Genomic DNA, 21,638 nt, shown 5'->3' with positions numbered 1-21,638 from the left:
AGCACCTTACCAGAAACGGACTTTTTTTCTCTTGTCAACATGGGCTTTCAGTATTCCAGTAGGGGGCACTGTCCTCCTATGTATAATTGAAGCTCAGAGTCCTTCTGTACCGTGTTTATGTGTCGCCCATTTACTATCATTTAAAAACAAACTGCTACAATGCCATAGGTAAGGCTTATTGTAACTATAGCAAAGTGTTGTCTGTACACGTGCATCCAGTGTAAACACGATTAAAAAACAATGTCAAAATTAGATTTGTAACTTGTCTCCAGCAAATACATATTATTGATATGTATATGATATATATTGTGTTATGTATATATATATATATATATATATATATATATCATTTATCATGTATTGATAGTGCAATAACTGTACAACTAAAATGTGATATCCACCTGTGACACGTCAAAGTAAAGCTGCAAGACTGAAGAAAGGAATCTGGACATAATTGAGGTAAGTAAGCAAAGTAATTATGACTCTTATCATTATCCATTAGAGGGTACTAACACACAGGATTAAAGCTACTATCTGAAATATTTACTTATTTTCACCAGTAGATGTCAGATGTGAAACCCAGTCTGATGTGTGTTCCCCCATCCCCTCCCACTCTTGGCCTTTGTTCAAGCTCACCTGTGCTCTCTGGTCTTCTCTGGTCTTTTTCCGTCAGACCAGAGCTGTCACACTGTCGGGCAGCAACTAAAGTAGATGGCATCTAGTGGTGATATGTGAGAATACAATGGGGGCTGATCAGCCAATCTAATTACATCTTCAAAGAAGTTTGTTTTGGTCTTCCAATATCATTTCCAAATTGAGGTTCTTTTTTAACAGACCAGTGTGTTGTTCACATCTTTAACAGACCAGTGTGTTGTTTACATCTTTAACAGACCAGTGTGTTGTTTACACAGACCTTGGCATATTTCGGATGCCTGAATAATTGGGATGGAGGACAACAAACACAAATGTTGTCTTAAGGAGGTTATTTAGAAACAGGCTCACAGCACAGTAAACAGGGATGAAGGGGCCTATCAGTTTTTAAGGACCTGGGATGCTGTGCTGGAGAAGTCAAACTGCAGATGGCGCTTTTCCCCTACCAATCCAGGTTGGAGAATGGCACAAAAGTCTGTGTAAATCAACCACAAGACACATCACTGTAAGATCAAGTAGCCCTTATGAAGAAGGATGCAGAAGGAACATGTCAAGGTACAAACAACACATTGGTCTTGTTTGGCAGCTTTAAGTAAACATAGTAACGCAACACTAATTACTGTATTATGTTAAATATTAATTCAGTTCAAGCTTGTGATAAGAAAGAAAATGTGTCTAAAATTAGCTGTGCATGTGTCAGACAAAAAACAAACAAAACAATTTTCAATTTAATTCAATTCTGTTTTATTTATATAGCACAACTTAAGATGCCCAAAGCACTTCACACAAAAGTCAAATATAAAGATAACACAACATAGGCAAAAGAACAATAAAACACCAATAAAAAACAAAATATCCTGTCTAGCTAGTATTAAAGGCCAGGGGGAAGAGGTGGGTTTTCAGTCTAACAGCATTAAAGACTGAGAGCATCTAACAGGCAGAGGGAGGCTGTTCTTAGTTTTTGTGAGCAGACGAGCTGCAGCGTTCTGGACTTTCTGTAAGCGCTGCAGGGAGCACTGGTCCAGCCCCGCAAAGAATTACAATAATACAGATGCCACGTTACAAATGCATGTGTTGCTTTTTCAAACTCTGCCTGTGAAAGGATGGGATTTACTTTAGCAAGGAGCCTCAACTGAAAGAAAACAATACTTGCATTTAGTATTTATTGCAATTTCAAACAACAGTCACGCTTTAAAATTGTATATTCAGGTTAATTTCACACTTTTCTAAGATGTAAATAAAGCATATACGTAGATTAAGAAAGCATCATATTTTAGTATCATATCATCTGGTGGTGGGTGGAATCCTAAAATATTGTATATTAATAGCTTATATGTATAATTTCAAACTTTTATTGTATACACACACACACACACACACGGTTTCATCTCATATATTAAAGATTATTTACACCAACACTGAGTTGGTCTGTTGTTGTTATTGTTTTCAGGACATGCTTGTTGGCAGCAGACACAGCACTGACAGCAGCAGCTATAGCAGTAATGTTGAATCTGATAGAGGAGTCCAGTGAATGGGTCTGGGACATATGCCTCTGCTCCTTCTGTTATAACCTGCTCTGTCAGAGAATCCAGAGATGTTTGGTTAGCTTTGTCGCTAGTTTTCAATGTCCTGGTCTTCATTTCTTGGACAGTAAGCTTCTCAGTCTGGCCAAGCTTTTGAAGTTGACCGCTATACTTCTCATCTTGTTTCTGAGAATGATGCGATGTACTCTCTTCCACCATCAACACATCTTTACGTATGGGTCTCTTCAAAAGTGGTTGGATGTTTTTTAGCCTTGTCTCCAGATTGCTCTTAAGCTGCTGTCCTCTTTGCTTCATTTTATCAATCTCTTTCCGTTCCTTGGCTGTTTCCTTCCACAGCTGCCTCAAATAATCCTTTTTAGACACTTTTTCATCAGTAGAGACAATTAAACTTTCCAGTGATGAAGAAACACTTGATTGCTTGCTTTCACTTTTTCTGTCTTTCTTCTGTTCAATTTCAGATGGCGATACCAAATCTTTCTCTTGCTTCCTGGTCGATTCTTCGGTTTGCACAGCTTTGTCGCACATTATAATATTTTGTTGTGATTTCTGCTTTCGTATTGTTTCATAATGATAAACTATTTCATTTTTAACATTCTTAAGCTCTTCAAATTGTTTCTCTGTGTCTCTATTTAACTGAAGTATGTGTGCTTTGTTCAGTTGCATTCTTTTTATATTTTCTTCCATTTGACAGTCTCTCAATTGACAACTCTGTTTGAACTTGACTGAGAGCTCTTCCATAGACTTTGTAGCTAATTTAAGATTATCTTCTTGAGATTTTATCTGGGATACTTTTACTTCCAACTGCTGCTTTTCAGTTTGGAGCGTTGCCTTCTCACTATCAATACTGTTCTTCATTTGATTGAGAAGTTCCATGTCTTCCTGGAGTTTTTCTTCTCTGTTTACTAGTTCTGCTTTCCTGATCTCCATCTTGTCTCTCTCATCTTGTAAATCTTGTTTAGTTTTTTGTAATAATCCGTTTTGACTCTGGATGTCTAACTTTAAGATCTCCAAGTCTTCGCATTCTTTCTTGACAGTCTCTCTAAGTGATTCTACTTCTTTTCTTTCATTTTGGAGTTTTTCAAAGTCTTGTTTTTGTAACGTTGCAATAGATAAGTCATCACCCAGTTTCTCAAGTTTAGTTGACAGTATATTCACAAGAGCAGTCTTTTCCATCTCAAACGCTTTAGAATAACTAGCCAAGTCCTCTTTGAGTTTATTCAGTTCTGCAAGTTTTTGTTTTAACACAGTGGTCACAGTTACTATCTGTTCTTGGTTTAGTTGTATCTTTTTCTCTCTGCTTGTGAATATTTCTTTGAGTTGGGATAGATGTAATTTTAATGGTCTTGTTTGCTCTGTAATCGCACTTGCTTCCATTTGTTTGTAGGATTCTTTGTCTATTTCCGTATCCAGAGTTTGACCTTGTTCTTGGACTTCTGCAATGCTTCCTCTAACTTGCAACATGTTCATAAAAGTCTTAAGCTCCTCTTTGCTTTTCTGAACAGAGTCTGCCATATGTTTAAGGCTGGCGTTTTCCATCTTAACCTCAGCCATAATACAAGTAAGATCATTTTTATTACACCGCAACTCTTCCAAAGTGTTTTCCAAGAAATGATTTGCTGCTTTCAAATCTAGAGTTTGTTTTTGTAAATTCTCATTATATTTTCTCAAGTCAGGTCTGATTGGCTCATACTGTTCTGTCTGAGTAATTTTATCCATGGCATGTTCTTCAAGCTCTATTGTTGAGTCTTCTTCCTTTTCAATGTGTCTTCTAGAGCTGGTGGCAGAGGTTATGCCAAGATTTTCCACTTCCCCTTGAAGCAACTTTGAATATAACTTTATTCTGTTCTTCTCTTGATAGAGCTGATCAGAGTTTTGTTTTACTTTGAGGCACAATTTCAAAAGCCTGTCACTGCTATCTTCCATTTGCTGTATTTTCTTAACCGCAGCATCATTTCGGTGTTGTGTTAGCTGCTTAAGACGAAGACTTAGTTGTAATATAACTGCCATTTTGTTTGCAAGTTCGCCCTCTCGCTGTTTCAGGTCTTCTTCTCTTTGTTTGCACTCATCTATGAACATGTCTCTTTCTTGTGCTAGGCTTATCTTGTCTTGAGTGAGCTGTTCCAAAATTGAGGTGGATTCTTCTTTTCTGACCAATGTAGCTTCCTCTGAAGTAACTGAATCAACACATGGTTCTTGGTTCATCATATCAAGCTTGTCTTTTTTGCTCTTAACTGCACAAGCTAATTCTTTGACACGCAAATTCACTCGTTTTAGTTCCTCTGTAAGTAAGTTTGTTTGTTCAGATTTCTTCATAAGTTCACTCCTTGTTCTTTGGAGTGTGGTTTTGTTTACTTCAAGGTCTTCTAATAGCTTCCCTAATCTGTCTGTAAATGTGTGGACATAATTTCTTGTCTTCTGCATCTCCTCTTTCTCTCCGTCTATTGTGTCCCTCTTTTGATCCAGCTCCTTACTTGACTTCTTCACTTCTGAGATCAGTGTCTCCACCTGCTGTCTCTCTTGTAGAGGTCTTTGCTTTTGTCCAATGAAGAGACTCAGTGTGTCTTTAAGACTGTTCTTTTGTCCCTCCAACAGTTGAATGCAGTCAGCCATCTTGTCTCTGTCCTGGTCCAGAGCTGTGAGCTTCTGCCTCAGTTTGTCCATGTCCTGTATGTGTAGTTGTAATGTGTTCCTGTTTTGTTGGAGGAGTCCTCTCAGATAACTCAGTCTCCCTGTCATATTGTGGAGCTGGTCTTGTCTTCTCTTCAGCTCCATGTCCATCTGCTCCTGTTGTTTCTGTAGCTTTAGCCTGTCCTGACTGAGCTGGTCCCTCTGTTCTCTGGTCTCCTCCCAGGCAGAGTCTAGATCCACATGTGTATGAACCACTTCAGTTTGGTATCTGCTTTGTAGCTCTTCTGTTTGTTTCAGTTCATCTTGTTTAAGTTCAGTGTCATGACTTGTCACTGCCACTTCCTCCTCAATTTTATCTTCATCAAGGAGACTCAAGGTGTTGCTTTTAGTTTTAAATTCCTTCATTTGCAAATCCAACTGTTCTCTTTGAGTTTGTAATTTTCGCCTGCCTTCCTGATCTTGGAGGAGTTTCATTTCAGCTTGAGTTTCTTGTTGTTTTCTGTCTAAGTCCTTCCATGGCTCTTCCATTTCTCCTGCACCTGTAGAGGTTCTCTGACCTTTCACTTGTGATTTCTGTTGTTGTTGTTTGAGTCTTCCATCTCTCATCATATTGTCTTCCATTTCCTGTCTTTTCGTTTCCAGATTCATCCTCTCGTTTTGGAGCTTTTGTATTTCTTCATTGAGATGGGTGATTGTGGCTGCAATGTCTTGTGCTTTCATCTCAAAATTCTCCCTTAGTTCTTCCACTTGTTGTCTTTCAGCTTGTAGTTGTTCAGTGGAGTTTTGAAGATCTTTGAACTGTGTGTCCAGTTCTTCCTGTCTTAGTTTAACTTGGATTTCTTGTTGTTGTGTCTCATAGTCATGTTTTTCCACTTCCTCTCTCTTTATCTCCAACTCTGTCCTCTCTTTCTGAAGCTTTTGTTTTTCTTCATTGATAAAGATCATTGTGGCTGCAACATCCTGTTCTTTCCAGTTTATTTCTTCCTTTAACACTTGTAAGAGTTCTTCTTGAGTTTGCAGTGTTCTACTTTTCTCTTCAATGTTTTGTTTTTCTTCATTGATCTTGTCCATAGTTTCCTCAGTCTCATGTATTTTTCTGTCTAAACTCTCTCTTAGTTCTTCCACTTGTTGTCGTTCAGCTTGTAGTTGTTCAGTGGAGTTTTGTAGATCTTTGAATTGTGCCTCCAAATCGTCTTGTCTTAGTTTAAGTTGGATTTCTTGTTGCTGTGCCATGTTGTCTTTTCTTTCCATCTCCTGTCTCTTTATTTCCAGATCTGTCCTCTCTTTTAGAAGCTTTTGTTTTTCTTCATTGATAAAGGTCATTGTGGCTACAACATCCAGTTCTTTCCTGTTTACTTCCTCCTTTAACACTTGTAGGTGTTCTTCTTGAGTTTGCAGTGTTCTACTTTTGTCTTCAATGTTTTGTTTTTCTTCATTCACCATGTCCAGAGTGGCCATAGTTTCACGCATTTGTCTGTCTGAATTCTCCCGTAGTTCTTCCACTTGTTGTCTTTCAGCTTCTAGTTGTTCTTTGGAGATTTGAAGATCTTTTAATTGTATCTCCACCTCTTCTTGTCTCAGTTTTAGTTTGACAGCTTCTTGTTGTGTGAGATTGTCTTGTTGTTCCACTTCCTGTCTCTTCAATTCCAGATCTGTCCGTTCTTTTTGAAGCTTTTGTTTTTCTTCATTAATAAAGACAATTGTGGCCTCTACATCCAGTTCTTTCCTGTTTACTTCCTCCTTTAACACTTGTAGGTGTTCTTCTTGAGTTTGCAGTGTTCTACTTTTCTCTTCAATGTTTTGTTTTTCTTCATTGATCATGTCCATAGTTTCCTCAGTCTCATGTATTTTTCTGTCTAAACTCTCTCTTAGTTCTTCCACTTGTTGTCGTTCAGCTTGTAGTTGTTCAGTGGAGTTTTGTAGATCTTTGAATTGTGCCTCCAAATCGTCTTGTCTTAGTTTAAGTTGGATTTCTTGTTGCTGTGCCATGTTGTCTTTTCTTTCCATCTCCTGTCTCTTTATTTCCAGATCTGTCCTCTCTTTTAGAAGCTTTTGTTTTTCTTCATTGATAAAGGTAATTGTGGCTACAACATCCAGTTCTTTCCTGTTTACTTCCTCCTTTAACACTTGTAGGTGTTCTTCTTGAGTTTGCAGTGTTCTACTTTTCTCTTCAGTGTTTTGTTTTTCTTCATTGATCTTGTCCATAGTTTCCTCAGTCTCATGTATTTTTCTTTCTAAATTCTCCCTTAGTTCTTCCACTTGTTGTCTTTCAGCTTGTAGCCATTCAGTGGAGTTTTGTAGATCTTTGAACTGTGTGTCAAGGTCTTCTTTTCTTAGTTTAAGTTGGAGTTCTTGTTGTTGTGTCACATAATCTTGTCTTTCCACTTCCTGTTTCTTTATCTCCAACTCTGTTCTCTCTTTTTCAAGCGTTTGTTTTTCTTCATTGATCAAGATTATTGTGGCAGCAACATCTTGTTCTTTCTTGTTTATGTCCTCCTTTAACACTTGCAAATGTTCTTCTTCAAGTTTCAAGGTTATATGTTTCTCCTCAAGTTTTTGTTTCTCTTCAATGATCATGTTTATAGATGCATCAGTTTCATGTCTTTTTCTGTCTAAATTCTCCCGTAGTTCTTCCACTTGTTGTCTTTCAGCTTGTAGTCGTTCTTTGGAGATTTGAAGATCTTTGAATTGTATCTCCACCTCTTCTTGTCTCAGTTTTAGTTTGACAGCTTCTTGTTGTGTCAGATTGTCTTGTTGTTCCACTTCCTGTCTCTTCATTTCCAGATCTGTCCTCTCTTTTTGAAGCTTTTGCTTTTCTTCATTAATAAAGACAATTGTGGCCTCTACATCCAGTTCTTTCCTGTTTACTTCCTCCTTTAACACTTGTAGGTGTTCTTCTTGAGTTTGCAGTGTTCTACTTTTCTCTTCAATGTTTTGTTTTTCTTCATTGATCTTGTCCATAGTTTCCTCAGTCTCATGTATTTTTCTGTCTAAACTCTCTCTTAGTTCTTCCACTTGTTGTCTTTCAGCTTCTAGTTGTTCTTTGGAGATTTGAAGATCTTTTAATTGTATCTCCACCTCTTCTTGTCTCAGTTTTAGTTTGACAGCTTCTTGTTGTGTGAGATTGTCTTGTTGTTCCACTTCCTGTCTCTTCAATTCCAGATCTGTCCGTTCTTTTTGAAGCTTTTGTTTTTCTTCATTAATAAAGACAATTGTGGCCTCTACATCCAGTTCTTTCCTGTTTACTTCCTCCTTTAACACTTGTAGGTGTTCTTCTTGAGTTTGCAGTGTTCTACTTTTCTCTTCAGTGTTTTGTTTTTCTTCATTGATCTTGTCCATAGTTTCCTCAGTCTCATGTATTTTTCTTTCTAAATTCTCCCTTAGTTCTTCCACTTGTTGTCTTTCAGCTTGTAGCCATTCAGTGGAGTTTTGTAGATCTTTGAACTGTGTGTCAAGGTCTTCTTTTCTTAGTTTAAGTTGGAGTTCTTGTTGTTGTGTCACATAATCTTGTCTTTCCACTTCCTGTTTCTTTATCTCCAACTCTGTTCTCTCTTTTTCAAGCGTTTGTTTTTCTTCATTGATCAAGATTATTGTGGCAGCAACATCTTGTTCTTTCTTGTTTATGTCCTCCTTTAACACTTGCAAATGTTCTTCTTCAAGTTTCAAGGTTATATGTTTCTCCTCAAGTTTTTGTTTCTCTTCAATGATCATGTTTATAGATGCATCAGTTTCATGTCTTTTTCTGTCTAAATTCTCCCGTAGTTCTTCCACTTGTTGTCTTTCAGCTTGTAGTCGTTCTTTGGAGATTTGAAGATCTTTGAATTGTATCTCCACCTCTTCTTGTCTCAGTTTTAGTTTGACAGCTTCTTGTTGTGTCAGATTGTCTTGTTGTTCCACTTCCTGTCTCTTCAATTCCAGATCTGTCCGTTCTTTTTGAAGCTTTTGTTTTTCTTCATTAATAAAGACAATTGTGGCCTCTACAACCAGTTCTTTCCTGTTTACTTCCTCCTTTAACACTTGTAGGTGTTCTTCTTGAGTTTGCAGTGTTCTACTTTTCTCTTCAATGTTTTGTTTTTCTTCATTGATCTTGTCCATAGTTTCCTCAGTCTCATGTATTTTTCTGTCTAAACTCTCTCTTAATTCTTCCACTTGTTGTCGTTCAGCTTGTAGTTGTTCAGTGGAGTTTTGTAGATCTTTGAATTGTGCCTCCAGATCGTCTTGTCTTAGTTTAAGTTGGATTTCTTGTTGCTGTGCCATGTTGTCTTTTCTTTCCATCTCCTGTCTCTTTATTTCCAGATCTGTCCTCTCTTTTAGAAGCTTTTGTTTTTCTTCATTGATAAAGGTCATTGTGGCAGCTACATCCAGTTCTTTCCTATTTATTTCCTCCATTAATACTTCCAAGTGTTCTTCCTTAGTTTGCAATGATCTACGTTTCTCTTCAAGATTTAGTTTTTCTTCGCTGATCTTGTCCATAGTTATCTCAATCTTCTGCATTTTTCTGGCCAGATTATCCCTTAATTCTTCCACTTGTATCTGTTTAGTGGAGATTTGCAGAGCTTTTGTTTGTGTTTCCTTCTCTTCTGTCAGTTTTAGTTTGAGAGCTTCCTGATATGTCAAATTCTGTTGTAGTTCCACTTCCTGTCTCTTTATTTCCAGATCTGTCCTCTCTGTGTCAAGCTTTTGTTTTTCTTCATTGGTGAAGGTAATTTTCTCTACAACATCTTGTTCTTTCCTGTTTAATTCTTCCTTTAATATTTCCAAATGCTTTCTTTCAGTTTCCAACCATGTCTGTTCCTCATGAATTTGAAATTGTCTTTCTTTGTGTAATTCTTTCTTTAACTCTTGTATTTGTTGTCTCTCAGCTTGCAGCTTTAAAGTAGAGCTCTGTAGTTCTCTGATCATTTTCTCTAGTTCATTTTGTCTCAGCTCTATTTCTTGCTGTTTAAATTCATTTTGTAATTTCAGATTGTCTTGTTCATGTTTCTTCATTTGCAGCTCTGTCCACATGTTGTGAAGTTGCTCTTTTTCCTCCTCAGTGATGTATGTACAAACTCCAGTTTCTTCCTGTTTTCGATTAAGTTCCAGTTGTTTTCTTTCAGTATGTAATTGTCTCCTAAGTTCTTGAAGTTGTTGTTTCTCTTCAGTTATTGCAGCTTCCGACTCTTGTGGTTTTGTTTCCCAGTCTTTCCATAACATTTCAGCTTGTTGTCTCTCAGCTTGTAGCAGTCTGGTGGAGGTTTGCAGTTCTTTCATTTGTGCCTTTAGTTCATTTTCTCTCAAGTGTAGTTCAATAGCATCTCGTTCCACTTCACGTTTCTTTATCTCCAACTCGGCCCTCTCTTCACTGACCTTGCTCATAGTTACCTCAGTCTCATGTCTTTTTCTGTCCAAATTCTCCTGTAGTTCTTCTACTTGTTGTCTTTCAGCTTGCAGCTGTTCAGTGGAGATTTTAAGTTCTTTGATTTGTGTCTCCACCTCTTCTTGCCTCAGTTTTAGTTTGGCAGCTCCCTGTTGTGTCAAATGGTCTTGTAATTCCACTTCCTGTCTGTTTATCTCCAGATTTGTCTTCTCTTTTTGAAGCTTTTGTTTTTCCTCATTGAGAATGGATATTGTGGCTGCTACATCTTGTTCTTTCCTGTTTACTTCCTCCTTTAAAACTTGTAAATGTTCTTCTTGAGTTTGCAATGTTCTACTTTTCTCTTCAAGATTTTGTTTCTCATCATTGATCTCATGTATTTTCTGGCCTAAATTCTCCTTTAGTTCTTCCAGTTGTTGTCTTTCAGTGTGTAGCCATTCAGTGGAGTGTAGTAGCTCTTTGAATTGTCTGTCCAGTTTTTCTCGTTGAAGTGTAAGTTTGATCTGTTCTTGTCGTGTCATGTTGTCTTGTTTCTCCACTTCTTTTCTCATTATCTCCAGATCTGTCCTCTCTTTTTCAAGCTTTTGTTTTTCTTCATCAGTAAAGACCACTGTGTATGCAGTATCTTGTTCTTTCCTGGTTTCTTTTCTAATTTCTTCTACTTTTAAATCACTCAGGTGAACTTTTTCAGTGTGTGATTGTCTCCTGCTCTCTACAGACAGCAATTTTTCTTCCTCTCTTTTTCCCACATCCCCTATTTCTTGCATTTTTCTGTCCATGGTCTTCCACTGTTTTGCCTCTAGTTCTTGTTGCTGTTTTTGTTTGTCTTTTTGATCTTCCTCTTCTACTCCTATTTGAAGCCATTCTTTCTCTTTATCAATCCCCATAGCAACCATTGTCTCTTGTCTTTTTCTGTCCTCATCCTCCCTCTGTTCTTGCACGTGTTGTCTCTCCATCTTAAGCTGTTCACTTGAACGTTGGAGCTCTTTAATTTGTTCTTTCAGATCTTTTTGTTTCACCTCATGTTCAAGTTGCTTGATTTCGTGTTCATGTTCCATTTCCTGTCTTCTCACATCAAGGGCATTCATAGCCTCTTGTGCTTCCTTCTTCAGTGCCTTTTTTAGTTCTTCCAGTTGTTCTCTTTCAACTTGTAATTCTTGTCTTCCTTGTTCCAGCTCTTCTAGTTTTGTTTTTAGGCTTGTGTCCAGTAGAGATGGTTCTTGTTTTGAAGTAGTCATGTCTACTGCATATTGAACCTCTTGGTGTTTAAGTTGGACACTATCAGCCAACTCCTTTAATCTGTTTTTCTCAGAGATTACATCTTCCAACAGAGAGTCAATTTGGTTCTTCCTTTCCGTCAGAAGAACAAGCATGTCCTGAAGTTTATCTTTTTCCCTGATTATGTTTTGCTGATCTTGTGCCAATGTGTACAACTGTTTGTCCAGGTTGCCTTTCTCCTGTAGTTCTTCAGGAACTTCCAACTGTTTTCTGTCCATCTGTAGCAACTCATTGGAAGATCGCAGCTCTTCAATTTGTGTCTCCAGTTCATTTTTTCTCAACTCTACTTCTGTAGTGACTCTGAGTTCTTGTTGTTTCAAGGAATCCTTTTCTCTCTGTATTTCCTGTATCTTCTCCTCCAACTCTGCATTCTGTTGTTGAAGTTTTTCTTTATCTTCATTGATGACGGACATTGCTTCTGCAGCTGCTTCTCGTTGCCTGGTTACCTCCTCCAATAACATTTCAACGTTTTCCTTTTCAACTTGTAGTTTTCTTCCTCTCTCCTTTATTTGTTCTTTCTCTTCATTGTAGAGTTTTATAGCAGCCTTACTTTCTGTCCTCTCTCGATCCAGGTCTTTTCTCAGCTCCTCCAATTGTTCTTTCTCTACCTTCCACAGCTGGCTGTAAGATTGGAGTTCTTCAAATCGTGTCTCCTGTTCATTTTGTCTTAGCTCTAGTTGTTGTTTCAGGTTGTCTTGTTGGCGTTCGACTTCCTGTTTCCTCATGTCCAGTTCTGCCCTCATTTTCAATAGCTGCTCTTTTTCTTCATCGATGTTACTCTTGGCAGCCTCAATCTCTAAACTCTTATTTTTCACTTCTTCCATCAAGGCCTCCACTTGTTCTTTGTCACTTTCTGATTTCATCCTGTCTTCCTGAAGCTGTTGTTTCTCTTCACTGATGTTGGCCATTGCTTCTGTAATTTCTTTTCGTTGCCAGGTCACATCCTCCATTAATGTTTCCAGATTTTCCTTTTCAACTTGTAGTTTTCTTCCTCCCTCCTTTATTTGTTCTTTCTCTTCATTGTAGAGGTTTATAGCAGCCTTACTTTCTGTCCTCTCTCGATCCAGGTCTTTTCTTAGCTCCTCCAATTGTTGTTTCTCTACCTTCCACAACTGGCTGTAAGATTGGAGTTCTTCAAATCGTGTCTCCAGTTGATTTTGTCTTTGCTCTAGTTGTTGTTTCAGGTCGTCTTGTTGGCGTTCGACTTCCTGTTTCCTCAAGTCCAGTTCTGCCCTCATTTTCAATAGCTTGTCGTTCTCTTCGTTGATGTCTCTCTTAGCAGCCTCAATCTCAAGATTTTTGTTATTCATGTCTTCCATCAAGGCCTCCACTTGTTCTTTGTCACTTTCTGATTTCATCCTGTCTTCCTGAAGCTGTTGTTTCTCTTCATTGATGTTAGCCATTGCTTCTGTAATTTCTTTTCGTTGCCATGTCACATCCTCCATTAATGTTTCCAAATTTTCCTTTTCAACTTGTAGTTTTCTTCCTCTCTCCTTTATTTGTTCTTTCTCTTCATTGTAGAGGTTTATAGCAGCCTTACTTTCTGTCCTCTCTCGATCCAGGTCTTTTCTCAGCTCCTCCAATTGTTGTTTCTCTACCTGCCACAGCTGGCTGTAAGATTGGAGTTCTTCAAATCGTGTCTCCAGCTGATTTTGTCTTAGCTCTAGTTGTTGTTTCAGGTTGTCTTGTTGGCGTTCGACTTCCTGTTTCCTCATGTCCAGTTCTGCCCTCATTTTCAATAGCTGCTCTTTTTCTTCATCGATGTTACTCTTGGCAGCCTCAATCTCTAAATTCTTATTTTTCACTTCTTCCATCAAGCCCTCCACTTGTTCTTTGTCACTTTCTGATTTCATCCTGTCTTCCTGAAGCTGTTGTTTCTCTTCACTGATGTTGGCCATTGCTTCTGTAATTTCTTTTCGTTGCCAGGTCACATCCTCCATTAATGTTTCCAGATTTTCCTTTTCAACTTGTAGTTTTCTTCCTCCCTCCTTTATTTGTTCTTTCTCTTCATTGTAGAGGTTTATAGCAGCCTTACTTTCTGACCTCTCTCGATTTAGGTCTTTTCTCAGCTCCTCCAATTGTTGTTTCTCTACCTTCCACAGCTGGCTGTAAGATTGGAGTTCTTTAAATCGTGTCTCCAGTTCATTTTGTCTTTGCTCTAGTTGTTGTTTCAGGTCATCTTGTTGGCGTTCGACTTCCTGTTTCCTCATGTCCAGTTCTGCCCTCATTTTCAATAGCTTGTCTTTCTCTTCGTCGATGTGTCTCTTAGCAGCCTCAATCTCAAAATTTTTATTATTCACGTCTTTCATCAAGGCCTCCACTTGTTCTTTGTCACGTTCTGATTTCATCCTGTCTTCCTCAAGCTGCTGTTTCTCTTCATTTATGAGGCTCATGGCTACTTCCTGTTCTTGTCTTTGTCTGTCTAGTTCCTTCGTTGCTTCTTCCATCTGTTTTCTGTCTTTCTGTAGCAACTCATTGGAAGATCGCAGCTCTTCAATTTGTGTCTCCAGTTCATTTTTTCTCAACTCTACTTCTGTAGTGACTCTGAGTTCTTGTTGTTTCAAGGAATCCTTTTCTCTCTGTATTTCCTGTATCTTCTCCTCCAACTCTGCATTCTGTTGTTGAAGTTTTTCTTTATCTTCATTGATGACGGACATTGCTTCTGCAGCTGCTTCTCGTTGCCTGGTTACCTCCTCCAATAACATTTCAACGTTTTCCTTTTCAACTTGTAGTTTTCTTCCTCTCTCCTTTATTTGTTCTTTCTCTTCATTGTAGAGGTTTATAGCAGCCTTACTTTCTGTCCTCTCTCGATCCAGGTCTTTTCTCAGCTCCTCCAATTGTTCTTTCTCTACCTTCCACAGCTGGCTGTAAGATTGGAGTTCTTCAAATCGTGTCTCCTGTTCATTTTGTCTTAGCTCTAGTTGTTGTTTCAGGTTGTCTTGTTGGCGTTCGACTTCCTGTTTCCTCATGTCCAGTTCTGCCCTCATTTTCAATAGCTGCTCTTTTTCTTCATCGATGTTACTCTTGGCAGCCTCAATCTCTAAACTCTTATTTTTCACTTCTTCCATCAAGGCCTCCACTTGTTCTTTGTCACTTTCTGATTTCATCCTGTCTTCCTGAAGCTGTTGTTTCTCTTCACTGATGTTGGCCATTGCTTCTGTAATTTCTTTTCGTTGCCAGGTCACATCCTCCATTAATGTTTCCAGATTTTCCTTTTCAACTTGTAGTTTTCTTCCTCCCTCCTTTATTTGTTCTTTCTCTTCATTGTAGAGGTTTATAGCAGCCTTACTTTCTGACCTCTCTCGATCCAGGTCTTTTCTCAGCTCCTCCAATTGTTGTTTCTCTACCTGCCACAGCTGGCTGTAAGATTGGAGATCTTTAAATCGTGTCTCCAGTTCATTTTGTCTTTGCTCTAGTTGTTGTTTCAGGTCGTCTTGTTGGCGTTCGACTTCCTGTTTCCTCATGTCCAGTTCTGCCCTCATTTTCAATAGCTTGTCTTTCTCTTCGTCGACGTGTCTCTTAGCAGCCTCAATCTCAAAATTTGTATTATTCACGTCTTCCATCAAGGCCTCCACTTGTTCTTTGTCACGTTCTGATTTCATCCTGTCTTCCTCAAGCTGCTGTTTCTCTTCATTTATGAGGCTCATGGCTACTTCCTGTTCTTGTCTTTGTCTGTCTAGTTCCTTCGTTGATTCTTCCAACTGTTTTCTGTCTTTCAGTAGCAACTCATTGGAAGATTGCAGCTCTTCAGTTTGTGTCTCCAGTTCATTTTTTCTCAACTCTAGTTCTGTAGTGACTCTGAGTTCATGTTGTTTCAAGGAATCCTTTTCTCTCTGTATTTCCTGTATCTTCTCCTCCAACTCTGCATTCTGTTGTTGAAGTTTTTCTTTATCTTCATTGATGACGGACATTGCTTCTGCAGCTGCTTCTCGTTGCCTGGTTACATCCTCCAATAACATTTCAACGTTTTCCTTTTCAACTTGTAGTTTTCTTCCTCTCTCCTTTATTTGTTCTTTCTCTTCATTGTAGAGGTTTATAGCAGCCTTACTTTCTGTCCTCTCTCGATCCAGGTCTTTTCTCAGCTCCTCCAATTGTTCTTTCTCTACCTTCCACAGCTGGCTGTAAGATTGGAGTTCTTCAAATCGTGTCTCCTGTTCATTTTGTCTTAGCTCTAGTTGTTGTTTCAGGTTGTCTTGTTGGCGTTCGACTTCCTGTTTCCTCATGTCCAGTTCTGCCCTCATTTTCAATAGCTGCTCTTTTTCTTCATCGATGTTACTCTTGGCAGCCTCAATCTCTAAACTCTTATTTTTCACTTCTTCCATCAAGGCCTCCACTTGTTCTTTGTCACTTTCTGATTTCATCCTGTCTTCCTGAAGCTGTTGTTTCTCTTCACTGATGTTGGCCATTGCTTCTGTAATTTCTTTTCGTTGCCAGGTCACATCCTCCATTAATGTTTCCAGATTTTCCTTTTCAACTTGTAGTTTTCTTCCTCCCTCCTTTATTTGTTCTTTCTCTTCATTGTAGAGGTTTATAGCAGCCTTACTTTCTGACCTCTCTCGATCTAGGTCTTTTCTCAGCTCCTCCAATTGTTGTTTCTCTACCTGCCACAGCTGGCTGTAAGATTGGAGATCTTTAAATCGTGTCTCCAGTTCATTTTGTCTTTGCTCTAGTTGTTGTTTCAGGTCGTCTTGTTGGCGTTCGACTTCCTGTTTCCTCATGTCCAGTTCTGCCCTCATTTTCAATAGCTTGTCTTTCTCTTCGTCGACGTGTCTCTTAGCAGCCTCAATCTCAAAATTTGTATTATTCACGTCTTCCATCAAGGCCTCCACTTGTTCTTTGTCACGTTCTGATTTCATCCTGTCTTCCTCAAGCTGCTGTTTCTCTTCATTTATGAGGCTCATGGCTACTTCCTGTTCTTGTCTTTGTCTGTCTAGTTCCTTCGTTGATTCTTCCAACTGTTTTCTGTCTTTCAGTAGCAACTCATTGGAAGATTGCAGCTCTTCAGTTTGTGTCTCCAGTTCATTTTTTCTCAACTCTAGTTCTGTAGTGACTCTGAGTTCATTGTTGTTTCAAGGAATCCTTTTCTCTCTGTATTTCCTGTATCTTCTCCTCCAACTCTGCATTCTGTTGTTGAAGTTTTTCTTTATCTTCATTGATGACGGACATTGCTTCTGCAGCTGCTTCTCGTTGCCTGGTTACATCCTCCAATAACATTTCAACGTTTTCCTTTTCAACTTGTAGTTTTCTTCCTCTCTCCTTTATTTGTTCTTTCTCTTCATTGTAGAGGTTTATAGCAGCCTTACTTTCTGTCCTCTCTCGATCCAGGTCTTTTCTCAGCTCCTCCAATTGTTCTTTCTCTACCTTCCACAGCTGGCTGTAAGATTGGAGTTCTTCAAATCGTGTCTCCATGTTGATTTTGTCTTAGCTCTAGTTGTTGTTTCAGGTTGTCTTGTTGGCGTTCGACTTCCTGTTTCCTCATGTCCAGTTCTGCCCTCATTTTCAATAGCTGCTCTTTTTCTTCATCGATGTTACTCTTGGCAGCCTCAATCTCTAAACTCTTATTTTTCACTTCTTCCATCAAGGCCTCCACTTGTTCTTTGTCACTTTCTGATTTCATCCTGTCTTCCTGAAGCTGTTGTTTCTCTTCACTGATGTTGGCCATTGCTTCTGTAATTTCTTTTCGTTGCCAGGTCACATCCTCCATTAATGTTTCCAGATTTTCCTTTTCAACTTGTAGTTTTCTTCCTCCCTCCTTTATTTGTTCTTTCTCTTCATTGTAGAGGTTTATAGCAGCCTTACTTTCTGACCTCTCTCGATCCAGGTCTTTTCTCAGCTCCTCCAATTGTTGTTTCTCTACCTGCCACAGCTGGCTGTAAGATTGGAGATCTTTAAATCGTGTCTCCAGTTCATTTTGTCTTTGCTCTAGTTGTTGTTTCAGGTCGTCTTGTTGGCGTTCGACTTCCTGTTTCCTCATGTCCAGTTCTGCCCTCATTTTCAATAGCTTGTCTTTCTCTTCGTCGACGTGTCTCTTAGCAGCCTCAATCTCAAAATTTGTATTATTCACGTCTTCCATCAAGGCCTCCACTTGTTCTTTGTCACGTTCTGATTTCATCCTGTCTTCCTCAAGCTGCTGTTTCTCTTCATTTATGAGGCTCATGGCTACTTCCTGTTCTTGTCTTTGTCTGTCTAGTTCCTTCGTTGCTTCTTCCATCTGTTTTCTGTCTTTCTGTAGCAACTCATTGGAAGATCGCAGCTCTTCAATTTGTGTCTCCAGTTCATTTTTTCTCAACTCTACTTCTGTAGTGACTCTGAGTTCTTGTTGTTTCAAGGAATCCTTTTCTCTCTGTATTTCCTGTATCTTCTCCTCCAACTCTGCATTCTGTTGTTGAAGTTTTTCTTTATCTTCATTGATGACGGACATTGCTTCTGCAGCTGCTTCTCGTTGCCTGGTTACCTCCTCCAATAACATTTCAACGTTTTCCTTTTCAACTTGTAGTTTTCTTCCTCTCTCCTTTATTTGTTCTTTCTCTTCATTGTAGAGGTTTATAGCAGCCTTACTTTCTGTCCTCTCTCGATCCAGGTCTTTTCTCAGCTCCTCCAATTGTTCTTTCTCTACCTTCCACAGCTGGCTGTAAGATTGGAGTTCTTCAAATCGTGTCTCCTGTTCATTTTGTCTTAGCTCTAGTTGTTGTTTCAGGTTGTCTTGTTGGCGTTCGACTTCCTGTTTCCTCATGTCCAGTTCTGCCCTCATTTTCAATAGCTGCTCTTTTTCTTCATCGATGTTACTCTTGGCAGCCTCAATCTCTAAACTCTTATTTTTCACTTCTTCCATCAAGGCCTCCACTTGTTCTTTGTCACTTTCTGATTTCATCCTGTCTTCCTGAAGCTGTTGTTTCTCTTCACTGATGTTGGCCATTGCTTCTGTAATTTCTTTTCGTTGCCAGGTCACATCCTCCATTAATGTTTCCAGATTTTCCTTTTCAACTTGTAGTTTTCTTCCTCCCTCCTTTATTTGTTCCTTCTCTTCATTGTAGAGGTTTATAGCAGCCTTACTTTCTGACCTCTCTCGATCCAGGTCTTTTCTCAGCTCCTCCAATTGTTGTTTCTCTACCTGCCACAGCTGGCTGTAAGATTGGAGATCTTTAAATCGTGTCTCCAGTTCATTTTGTCTTTGCTCTAGTTGTTGTTTCAGGTCGTCTTGTTGGCGTTCGACTTCCTGTTTCCTCATGTCCAGTTCTGCCCTCATTTTCAATAGCTGCTCTTTTTCTTCATCGATGTTACTCTTGGCAGCCTCAATCTCTAAACTTTTATTTTTCACTTCTTCCATCAAGGCCTCCACTTGTTCTTTGTCACTTTCTGATTTCATCCTGTCTTCCTGAAGCTGTTGTTTCTCTTCACTGATGTTGGCCATTGCTTCTGTAATTTCTTTTCGTTGCCAGGTCACATCCTCCATTAATGTTTCCAAATTTTCCTTTTCAACTTGTAGTTTTCTTCCTCCCTCCTTTATTTGTTCTTTCTCTTCATTGTAGAGGTTTATAGCAGCCTTACTTTCTGACCTCTCTCCATCTAGGTCTTTTCTCAGCTCCTCCAATTGTTGTTTCTCTACCTTCCACAGCTGGCTGTAAGATTGGAGTTCTTTAAATCGTGTCTCCAGTTCATTTTGTCTTTGCTCTAGTTGTTGTTTCAGGTCGTCTTGTTGGCGTTCGACTTCCTGTTTCCTCATGTCCAGTTCTGCCCTCATTTTCAATAGCTTGTCTTTCTCTTCGTCGATGTGTCTCTTAGCAGCCTCAATCTCAAAATTTTTATTATTCACGTCTTTCATCAAGGCCTCCACTTGTTCTTTGTCACGTTCTGATTTCATCCTGTCTTCCTCAAGCTGCTGTTTCTCTTCATTTATGAGGCTCATGGCTACTTCCTGTTCTTGTCTTTGTCTGTCTAGTTCCTTCGTTGCTTCTTCCAACTGTTTTCTGTCTTTCTGTAGCAACTCATTGGAAGATCGCAGCTCTTCAATTTGTGTCTCCAGTTCATTTTTTCTCAACTCTACTTCTGTAGTGACTCTGAGTTCTTGTTGTTTCAAGGAATCCTTTTCTCTCTGTATTTCCTGTATCTTCTCCTCCAACTCTGCATTCTGTTGTTGAAGTTTTTCTTTATCTTCATTGATGACGGACATTGCTTCTGCAGCTGCTTCTCGTTGCCTGGTTACCTCCTCCAATAACATTTCAACGTTTTCCTTTTCAACTTGTAGTTTTCTTCCTCTCTCCTTTATTTGTTCTTTCTCTTCATTGTAGAGGTTTATAGCAGCCTTACTTTCTGTCCTCTCTCGATCCAGGTCTTTTCTCAGCTCCTCCAATTGTTCTTTCTCTACCTTCCACAGCTGGCTGTAAGATTGGAGTTCTTCAAATCGTGTCTCCTGTTCATTTTGTCTTAGCTCTAGTTGTTGTTTCAGGTTGTCTTGTTGGCGTTCGACTTCCTGTTTCCTCATGTCCAGTTCTGCCCTCATTTTCAATAGCTGCTCTTTTTCTTCATCGATGTTACTCTTGGCAGCCTCAATCTCTAAACTCTTATTTTTCACTTCTTCCATCAAGGCCTCCACTTGTTCTTTGTCACTTTCTGATTTCATCCTGTCTTCCTGAAGCTGTTGTTTCTCTTCACTGATGTTGGCCATTGCTTCTGTAATTTCTTTTCGTTGCCAGGTCACATCCTCCATTAATGTTTCCAGATTTTCCTTTTCAACTTGTAGTTTTCTTCCTCCCTCCTTTATTTGTTCTTTCTCTTCATTGTAGAGGTTTATAGCAGCCTTACTTTCTGACCTCTCTCGATCCAGGTCTTTTCTCAGCTCCTCCAATTGTTGTTTCTCTACCTGCCACAGCTGGCTGTAAGATTGGAGATCTTTAAATCGTGTCTCCAGTTCATTTTGTCTTTGCTCTAGTTGTTGTTTCAGGTCGTCTTGTTGGCGTTCGACTTCCTGTTTCCTCATGTCCAGTTCTGCCCTCATTTTCAATAGCTTGTCTTTCTCTTCGTCGACGTGTCTCTTAGCAGCCTCAATCTCAAAATTTGTATTATTCACGTCTTCCATCAAGGCCTCCACTTGTTCTTTGTCACGTTCTGATTTCATCCTGTCTTCCTCAAGCTGCTGTTTCTCTTCATTTATGAGGCTCATGGCTACTTCCTGTTCTTGTCTTTGTCTGTCTAGTTCCTTCGTTGATTCTTCCAACTGTTTTCTGTCTTTCAGTAGCAACTCATTGGAAGATTGCAGCTCTTCAGTTTGTGTCTCCAGTTCATTTTTTCTCAACTCTAGTTCTGTAGTGACTCTGAGTTCTTGTTGTTTCAAGGAATCCTTTTCTCTCTGTATTTCCTGTATCTTCTCCTCCAACTCTGCATTCTGTTGTTGAAGTTTTTCTTTATCTTCATTGATGACGGACATTGCTTCTGCAGCTGCTTCTCGTTGCCTGGTTACCTCCTCCAATAACATTTCAACGTTTTCCTTTTCAACTTGTAGTTTTCTTCCTCTCTCCTTTATTTGTTCTTTCTCTTCATTGTAGAGGTTTATAGCAGCCTTACTTTCTGTCCTCTCTCGATCCAGGTCTTTTCTCAGCTCCTCCAATTGTTCTTTCTCTACCTTCCACAGCTGGCTGTAAGATTGGAGTTCTTCAAATCGTGTCTCCTGTTCATTTTGTCTTAGCTCTAGTTGTTGTTTCAGGTTGTCTTGTTGGCGTTCGACTTCCTGTTTCCTCATGTCCAGTTCTGCCCTCATTTTCAATAGCTGCTCTTTTTCTTCATCGATGTTACTCTTGGCAGCCTCAATCTCTAAACTCTTATTTTTCACTTCTTCCATCAAGGCCTCCACTTGTTCTTTGTCACTTTCTGATTTCATCCTGTCTTCCTGAAGCTGTTGTTTCTCTTCACTGATGTTGGCCATTGCTTCTGTAATTTCTTTTCGTTGCCAGGTCACATCCTCCATTAATGTTTCCAAATTTTCCTTTTCAACTTGTAGTTTTCTTCCTCCCTCCTTTATTTGTTCTTTCTCTTCATTGTAGAGGTTTATAGCAGCCTTACTTTCTGACCTCTCTCGATCCAGGTCTTTTCTCAGCTCCTCCAATTGTTGTTTCTCTACCTGCCACAGCTGGCTGTAAGATTGGAGATCTTTAAATCGTGTCTCCAGTTCATTTTGTCTTTGCTCT

The 21,638-nt window shown here is 39.2% G+C and overlaps 2 protein-coding genes across 4 annotated transcripts in view; both read right to left on the bottom strand.

Annotated features, from left to right (window-relative positions):
• Nucleotides 1-1,381: 1,381 nt before the first annotated feature.
• LOC129456822 (golgin subfamily B member 1-like) lies at nt 1,382-16,358 on the bottom strand. Its single transcript, XM_055226978.1, has one exon. The coding sequence runs from the start codon at nt 16,356-16,358 to the stop codon at nt 2,055-2,057; it is 14,304 nt and encodes a 4,767-aa protein (XP_055082953.1). The 3' UTR covers nt 1,382-2,054.
• Nucleotides 16,359-16,849: 491 nt separating this feature from the next.
• LOC117380946 (muscle-specific protein 300 kDa-like) overlaps nt 16,850-21,638 on the bottom strand; it is a 32,135-nt gene continuing 27,346 nt past the window's right edge. For all 3 annotated transcript variants that reach the window (XM_055226975.1, XM_055226976.1, XM_055226977.1), the window contains one exon: nt 16,850-21,638. This exon is cut by the window's right edge. In XM_055226975.1, the coding sequence (XP_055082950.1) occupies nt 16,850-21,638 (4,789 nt within the window).

This window comes from Periophthalmus magnuspinnatus, chromosome 14 (genome assembly GCF_009829125.3).
Source record: "Periophthalmus magnuspinnatus isolate fPerMag1 chromosome 14, fPerMag1.2.pri, whole genome shotgun sequence".
Lineage (NCBI taxonomy): Eukaryota > Metazoa > Chordata > Actinopteri > Gobiiformes > Gobiidae > Periophthalmus > Periophthalmus magnuspinnatus.
Note: the sequence above shows the minus strand (reverse complement) of the source record. Positions and strands in the feature narration are given on the sequence as shown.